The 8433-nt window shown below is 62.4% G+C and overlaps 1 protein-coding gene across 3 annotated transcripts in view; it reads left to right on the forward strand.

Moving 5' to 3' along the window:
- KLHL25 (kelch like family member 25) overlaps positions 1–7007 on the forward strand; it is a 28341-nt gene extending 21334 nt beyond the window's left edge. For all 3 annotated transcript variants that reach the window (XM_037510031.2, XM_054694739.1, XM_054694740.1), the window contains exons 2-3: positions 86–1889; positions 6087–7007. In XM_037510031.2, the coding sequence (XP_037365928.1) occupies positions 96–1865 (1770 nt within the window). In that variant the 5' untranslated portion in view covers positions 86–95 and the 3' untranslated portion in view covers positions 1866–1889; positions 6087–7007. The remainder of the gene's footprint in view (positions 1–85; positions 1890–6086) is intronic.
- Positions 7008–8433: the final 1426 nt, after the last annotated feature.

Consider the following 8433-nt stretch of genomic DNA (forward strand, 5'->3'; position numbering starts at 1 on the left):
GTGGCGGGAGAGGGCAGGGTGGCTGGGGCACGAGCAGGGACCCGGGGCCTCACCCCGCTCTGACCCTTGGCCTTGTCCCCGGCAGGTGGCCCAGCATGTCGGTCAGCGTGCATGAGACCCGCAAGTCGCGGAGCAGCACAGGCTCCATGAACATCACCCTCTTCCACAAGGCCTCCCACCCTGACTGCGTGCTGGCCCACCTCAACACGCTGCGCAAGCACCGCATGTTCACCGACGTGACGCTCTGGGCCGGCGACCGCGCCTTCCCCTGCCACCGCGCCGTGCTGGCCGCCTCCAGCCGCTACTTCGAGGCCATGTTCAGCCACGGCCTGCGGGAGAGCCAGGATGACACGGTCAACTTCCAGGACAACCTGCACCCCGAGGTGCTGGAGCTGCTGCTGGACTTCGCCTACTCCTCCCGCATCGCCATCAACGAGGAGAATGCGGAGTCGCTGCTGGAGGCCGGCGACATGCTGCAGTTCCACGATGTGCGGGACGCGGCCGCCGAGTTCCTGGAGAAGAACCTGTTCCCCTCCAACTGCCTGGGCATGATGCTGCTGTCTGACGCGCACCAGTGCCGCCGGCTGTACGAGTTCTCCTGGCGCATGTGCCTGGTGCACTTCGAGACGGTGCGGCAGAGCGAGGACTTCAACAGCCTGTCCAAGGACACGCTGCTGGACCTCATTTCCAGCGACGAGCTGGAGACAGAGGACGAGCAGGTGGTCTTCGAGGCCATCCTCCAGTGGGTGAAGCACGACCTGGCCGGGCGCCAGGCCCACCTGCCCGAGCTCCTGCGCCGCGTGCGCCTGGCCCTGCTGCCGTCCGACTGCCTGCAGGAGGCTGTGTCCCGCGAGGCCCTGCTGCTGGGGGACGAGCGCACCAAGCTCATCCTGGACGAGGCTCTCCACTGCAAGACCAGGATCCTGCAGAATGACGGGGTGGTCACCAGCCCCTGCGCCCGGCCACGCAAGGCTGGCCACACGCTGCTCATCCTGGGGGGCCAGACCTTCATGTGTGACAAGATCTACCAGGTGGACCACCAGGCCAAGGAGATCATCCCCAAGGCGGACCTACCCAGCCCGCGGAAGGAGTTCAGTGCCTCGGCCATCGGCTGCAAGGTCTACGTGACCGGGGGCCGGGGCTCCGAGAACGGCGTCTCCAAGGATGTGTGGGTATACGACACCGTCCACGAGGAGTGGTCCAAGGCGGCGCCCATGCAGATCGCCCGCTTTGGCCATGGCTCAGCCGAGCTGGAGAACTGCCTGTACGTGGTCGGGGGGCACACGTCGCTGGCGGGCGTCTTCCCGGCCTCCCCTTCTGTGTCCCTGAAGCAGGTGGAGAAGTACGACCCCGGGGCCAACAAGTGGACCATGGTGGCTCCGCTGAGGGACGGCGTCAGCAACGCCGCGGTGGTGAGCGCCAAGCTGAAGCTCTTCGTCTTCGGCGGGACCAGCATCCACCGGGACATGGTGTCCAAGGTCCAGTGCTACGATCCCTCCGAGAACCGGTGGAGCATCAAGGCCGAGTGCCCCCAGCCTTGGCGGTACACTGGCGCGGCTGTGCTGGGCAGCCAGATCTTCATCATGGGGGGCGACACGGAGTTCACAGCCGCCTCGGCCTACCGCTTCGACTGCGAGACCAACCAGTGGACGCGCATCGGCGACATGACGGCCAAGCGCATGTCCTGTCACGCCCTGGCCTCGGGCAACAAGCTCTATGTGGTGGGGGGCTACTTCGGGACCCAGCGGTGTAAGACCCTGGACTGCTATGACCCCACCTCGGACACGTGGAACTGCGTGACCACCGTGCCCTACTCGCTCATCCCCACAGCCTTTGTCAGCACCTGGAAGCACCTGCCAGCCTGAGGAGCGCCCGCGGAGCCCAGCCAGGTGAGCCCCTGCACCCTAGCCTGTTCCCACTTGGGGAAGGTCGCCGTATCCTCCATGAAAGCTGGGTGTGGGGCAGCAAGTTGTGGGTTGGGGGGGCTCTGGGCCCCTTTTCCAGCTCTGGAGCCCTAGCCTGGTTCTGCTCCTCCTTCGCACTTGACCTTTAGCAAAGCGTGTGACCCCACTGCCAAAGGAAAAGCGCTTTCGATTCATGTGGAGGGTCCCTGAATGTGACTACACATGACCCCCCCGGGGGCTTTGGCTAATGCTTTGGAGTTAAGTCACCTGCACTGTCTGAGCATCTGAGCACCTGCCTCCACACAAGAACCATTTCTGGCACCCACTGCAAGATAGGGGTGTCCGACCGTGCTCTGATGTGAGCATGTTCTGGGGGAGGTCGTAGAAACACAAGGGCTCTGCCTTTTTATGGAAAGGACACAGGTTGAGATCGGCTGAGGCGGAGCCCCAGAGGCGCCCAAACCCGACCCCTGCCCTGTGGCTCCGGGATGGTGCTCCTTCCCCGGCATCAGCAAGTTGCAGCTGGCACCGGCTGTTGCCAACCAGGGGAGCTCACACAACCTTGGTTTTTGTTGGCCCATCACACAGGCATGATTGGGGGGCCCCCCACAGGTTACCCAGACTCTGGGGCTACCTGGTGGTCAGATGTGACCACGCCCACCCCGAACAATGACACGCCTCTCTGGGATGGCAGGCCACGTCCCAGAAGCCAAGGGCAAAGGTCAACCCTCTGTTAAGACAGGCCAGATTCTTTGCTCCCACAAGCTAAAGCCAGGCCATGCCCCAGACCAGCGGAGCCAGGGCCTCCAGTAGCTGCCGTAGCTCCAGGTGAGTCCAGTGTGGGTTTGAAGGCAAAATCCCCACCCTTGGGTCCCTTGAGAATCAGGAGCAGGGAGATAGATGGAGCACCCAGGGCCTGACCCTTTGTGGGAGAACTCAGGGGTGCTCCCGCCCCTCTGCCAGTTGGAGGGAAGCCCTTCAAAGGGGCTTTGGGACAAAGTGAGGGACCCCTAGCCGGGGCAGGGTTGACCGCAGGGTGCTACCCCAAGTTCCACTCTTGCCTCTGTTCTTAGTGCCATCTTTGCATAGAACGGGAAGGTGACCACCGACATGACGTGCTCTTTGTGGGAGGTGGGGACACAGGAGGGACTTGCAGCGCCTGAGCAGGGATGGGTACAGTCAGGTGGAGGCACCTGGACGACCAGCACGTCCTGGAGGGCCTCTGGCGGGTGGGTCAGCGTCAAGTCCCGAGGTTGAGTTAGAGGGTCCCGAGCCAGCCTGGCCAGGTGATCTGGGTTGGGGACTGGAATGGGGTGATGGATTTGTGGGCCCCAGAAAGGCTGGTGACCACCCCACTCCTTGGTCAGGACCTGGGAAACCAGGGTCTGTGTCCACTCCTAGCCCTTTCCCTGGGCACCTCACATCTGAGGTGGGATGAATGGATGGCGGCTGGGAGGCATGGGTCCTGGGGACTCTGAGAACTGGTGGGGGGGTACGTCTGGACACAGAGAAGGCGACAGAGGAGGTGCCTCCCTCCCACCCAGGAGTGACCCAGGCAGCCTGGAAGAGGCCTGCCCGGCCCTGGCCGCCCACGTCCATTCCGACACCCTGCGGCTCTGAGGCGTGGCCGTGGGCCCTCAGCCCCCTCAACCCCTTCCCTTCAGGAACCTCCGGCAGGAGCTGGCCCGAGCTGGAAAATCCGTTTCCTCATGACCCGGAGACTGCCGGCAGGAATGCCGAAGCCCCACGGCGAGCGCAGTCACGCTGAGCTGGGGTTGGGGTTGCTTCTAAGTGGGAGCTGATGTTTCAGCTGTTAAATCAGATCCAGCCGAGCCTTCCAGACCCCTGAAGGGACTCACAGCGGCCCCCAGGCCCACGGCAGCCATCTGCTCTGTAAGCCTGTGTCTGGCACAGGAAGGCCAGCCTGGGTGGGGCTGGGCTTTGTTCTTATTTCAGGTTTTGTCTTGACCCGCGCCCTTCCTCTTTGGGAGAAAAACCTGACGGCCAAGGTCCTTGACCCCGGAGAGGCAGCGTCCAGAGCGCCTGCTCCCCCTCCGCTGGCCGGGGGGCTGCGTTCTGCCGGGCCGGGTGGTTTGGACAGTGTCGTGAGTCATGTGCACTTCAGACTCCTCGCCCCGCCCTCGCGGCCCAGCTGCGCCTCCCCGAGTCCTGTTCCGGACCTTGGGCCGGCCCCAGGTGGGCGAAGTCAGCGAGCACCTGACCAAGCCCGTCTTACGGTGACGTGTGCCGGCGTCTTTCCCCTCCTGGTCGCTCACTGCCGACGGCCCAAGACAGAATCGCCCCTCAGGTTTCGAAGCTCCCAGGGAAAGAACAGAATTCAAAATTCCAAGGAGTTTTCACCAGTGGTGCTTTTGCACCATCATGAAGTCAAAATATCCTAAGTGGAGCTATTGTCGGAGGGCCCGGCTGGATTGCCACCCCCTCATGGGGCCCCGTCTGCTCTGCGGGCGGCCACACCGAGGTGCCGCAGCTGAGGATGGGGCGGCAGGGGGCCAGGCAGCAGAGAGCAGCAGAGACCATGAGAGAAAGGCAGAGAGCCCAGGAAGGGTGAAGATGCGCCGGGGGCTAGGAGGCCTGCCAGCCTCCAGGCCCCCCGGCCGCCCTTGCTGCCCTGCGCCTGGTCGCCTCACTACAGGTGGTGTAGAAAGATCATTCAAAGCCTGAAAAAGTCACCGAGGGCTCCTCTACCTGCCTGCCCAGATCCCGGAGAACTGCTCTGTGCCTTCCTGGCACTACAAAGTAGGCCTGTGAGGGTTACCGAGAGCCTAAGGCCACTTCAGAGCCTGCTGTCCTCACAGCGCTGGCCAGAGAGGTCGGGCATGGACCCGAGTGTGGACTGCTGAGGACGGATGAGCTCCCAGCCTTCTTGCCTGCCCTCAACCCCAGCGTTCGACTGTCAGTGAAGGCCTCGCTGGCCTGGGCGCTCCCCCACCCCACCTGGGGCCTGCGGTGCCATTTCTCCTGGTACGTCTGTCTGGAATTCCATCAACTGGAGCTGTGCTCCGGCCAAGGGCATCATCCCTGGATGCACACCCAGGGACATCCCTGGCATCAGGCTGGACTTCCGGCCGGCTGTGCTACAGGTTTAGAAACAACCACAGGGGCAAATTGGGTTTTCTTAATCCCTTCAAGGACCTTCTTCTACACGAGGCTTTTCAGGTGCAGGAGATGTTCCATCCTCCGAGAGGCAAAGGTCTGTCCCACAGGGCAGCAGGGCGCTCTCAGCAGACCTCACACTGAGAACCTGCACTGGGGTGTGGACCCCAGACTTCAGAGCTGCCCTACCTGGCATGCACTCTGTCAGGCAGGTTCCCCCCCAACCCCCCGACAGCCTCCCAACTTTCTGATCCCCTCCCCCATGCCCTCTTGCCACCGCTGGCCTGCTTTTATTTAGGAATCCAAAGGTGCCACATTCCCACACCAGCTCCTTGTATGTGCCAACCCTCTGGCTAACTCTCCGTCCTGCAGGTCTCTGGTTGAACATTCCTCCTAGTCACACCTTCCACTAAAGATAGAACAATAAAAGTCCTGTTTTTAAGCTATGTAATTTTTTTTTTTGTTTAAGATTTTTTTTTTTAAATTTATGCATACAAGAGCTGGGGTACAGGCCAGAGGTGTGGGGTGGGGTGAGAGGATTCACCAGAGACAGAGTGGGGAACAGAACAGGCAGACTGACTGAAATACACTGCTGAGGGGAGCAGCGGGCGAGTCAGAAGTGGTCTGCTTCGCCATGTGGGTTGCTCCTTGGCCGGCTGGGGATCGAACTCGTGCTGCAGAGGCTGCGGATTGCTTCATAGAGTGGTGCTTATTAACCCCTCGCGCCACCAGGGAGGCCCCTAACCTATGTTTTTAATTCATATCATACTTCTCACTGTGTGATGACTATAATTTTATGAGCCTGTGGTTTCTGGTCCAGAGGATGATCTGGAGTCAGCAGCTGTGTGTTTGCGGTCCTGCTTCCCCAGGCCAGCGTGGCGCCTGCCTTGTGGACAGCACTAGGAAGGTGCTTTGAACACGTGAGTAGTTGCCCCTTCTAGGTGAGGACGCCAGGACCCAGGCAGTGGCCCACACCCGGGCCCCAGAGCTCTGCCTACATCGCTGTGCTTTGGTTCAGATGAGTGTGTGCACATAATTCACCTTCTCTCTCTCTCGTGTTCTCAGACTCTGCGTGTTTCTCCCCACCCGTGGCCGCCGTCCTCTCTGCTGTCATGGCTCAGCCGTCAGGAGGCTCTGCTGGGCTCCAGGCCAGCGCCCCGAGGGGCCCAAAGTGCTCCATTCTGCAACTGCAGCCTCAGGCTATTCTGACCTTCAGATGAGAGAGGAGGAGCCACCTGCGGCCCGTGTGCCCACCGAGGCCTTTCTGGATGGTGCTGGTTCGCAGGGCAGAGGCCCTTGGGAGGGCATAGACTGACATTTGGACTCCCTTGGCCTGGACAGAAGGACGCGTGCACAGCATGGGGGTGGCCTGTCCCAGCATATCCTGCACTGAGGCTGGGGGCCCAGCAGGAAGCACCCGGGTCAGACCTCCCTGTGGGATTGCACTGTTACCCCCAAGGATGTCCCAGCCTCAGCGAGGTGGGATCCGGCAAGACCAAGAGGAAGTTTCTGAGATCAAAGATGCTCCAGGGGTAGAGAGCCCTGGAGTGACACCTGCAGGCTTCATGAGCTCATGGCACCCAAACCCCCAAGGTTAAAGAGGAAAGCCACTGCTCCTCCCCAGTCAGGCTCCTCAGCTGTGCTCACTCAGGCTCCAATATGTGGGCTGCTCTGGGCCAGGAGCCCTTTGGGCTGGGCTCCCCCACAGTGAGCACGCACTGTGGATGTAGGCTGCCAATTGGGAAAACCCAAAAGCTGAAGGTGCCTTTCTGGGCCCTCCCAGCCACCGAGGCCACCGACTGGTCTCAGGAGAGGGCCCTGCTGGAGGACTCCGGGCACCCCCCACCCCGGTTCCGGAGCTCGCAGGCCCTGCTGGTGGCTGCCGGAGACAAGCACACTAATCACACAGCACAAGAGGCCCTCCGGTGGTGCTTCCCCCACCCCCCAACATGTTGCTTTTGTCTGTCTCTAACTTAATAAAAGAAATTGAGAAAACCCCTCGCTTTCCTTGGGTGCTGAGACGCGACTTGGGCACACGCCGGCAGACCGGGACTTCTCCCCATCCCCAGGGCTGCAGGTCTGCCCCTCGGGCAGGTGGAGGGGATCCCCGCTGACCCCCGGGAGCTGGCTTCCCTTTCTCAGGTCCAGCCCATGAAGCCTTAAGGGGGTTCTGGAGCATCTTGACTGCCCTCTGCCCCCCACCCCGCCAGCCTGTCTTTCCAAAGCCCCAGGGGCTCCATGTTTTCTCCACGAGCGTCAGCTGCTCATCACCTGCCTGTTGGCACCTGCGAGGGCAGTGCTGCCCCGCCCCGCCCCCTGCACGGGCTTGTGCGCTCAGCGTGCGTGCGTGTGGCTCACGCCTCTAGGATGATCATCACCTGGGCGAGAGCGAGCCTCCCGCAGCACACGCCCCTCAGGCACAGCCTGGGAGGCCTGCGCGGCCGCCTCTGCTCCCAGTGCCCCAACAAAACCAGGAGCCCCAGCCTGGACCCCACTGTCAGGTGCCGAGCAGCCTGTGGCACTGCGGTGGGAACAGCCCTGACGGTGAGTAGGAACGTGTTTCTCCTTTCTGCCGTCGAGGTGTGGGCCTCAGGGAGCCGGCTGGGTCCCCAGCTTCCACCAGGTGTGGGCCTCAGGGAGCCGGCTGGGTCCCCAGTTTCCACCAGCTGCCCGCGAGGCTTCAGTCTCCTGGCCCAGCACCGCCGCGCAGGCCTGCCGTCTCCCTGCCTTCCCTGCAAGGCTCTGGCCCAGAAGTCAGGCCTCATTTCTGGGCGCTCCATGGGAGGCTGGGGGAGGCTGGGGGATGTGGAGGACAAGCAGCCTTCGGGGGTGGGATACCCTGACCTGCTTCTGTCTCTGGGAGCCAGGGAGGCCGGGCCACAGCACAGCCGGTCCCCTCAGGAACTCGGCCCTCATGAGCATTGCCCCCTGCTCTGCTGGGGAGACAGGCAGGTTGGCTCAGCCTACTCAGCCAGGTGCACGTGAGCGTGGCCGCCGCAGGACCAACAGGAGACTGAACCTGGAGGGGGCTTCCCCGTCAGGACACCAGGCAAGGGATCCCCATGACCTGGGTCCCAAGGGGACATGGAGCTTTCATGCGTTGTGGATCAACCATGGTGTCCTGTGAGCCTGCCTCTCCTCGCTGCCCCTCAGCCAGGTCTCCCTGCATCCAAAGGGCCCTTCCTAGCCGAGGAACTGGTGAGGGCACACCCAATGGCAGGTGGCGCCACCCTGCTCAGCACGGGGAAAAGCTGTGGGGCAGCATCTTTCCCAGGGCAGCCTGGAGAGAGCTTCGGTCCTTCCGGGTCGTCACTAGGTTGGTGTTTTCAACAGTGAGAAGCTTCCATGCTCCGTTGTGTCCCCACCCTAGGACTCCACCAACCTCAGGGGGGGCATGTTCTGCAGCAGGCAG

This window comes from Talpa occidentalis, unplaced genomic scaffold (assembly GCF_014898055.3).
Source record: "Talpa occidentalis isolate TD23 unplaced genomic scaffold, MPIMG_talOcc4v2.1 talOcc4.14, whole genome shotgun sequence".
Taxonomy (NCBI): Eukaryota; Metazoa; Chordata; class Mammalia; order Eulipotyphla; family Talpidae; genus Talpa; species Talpa occidentalis.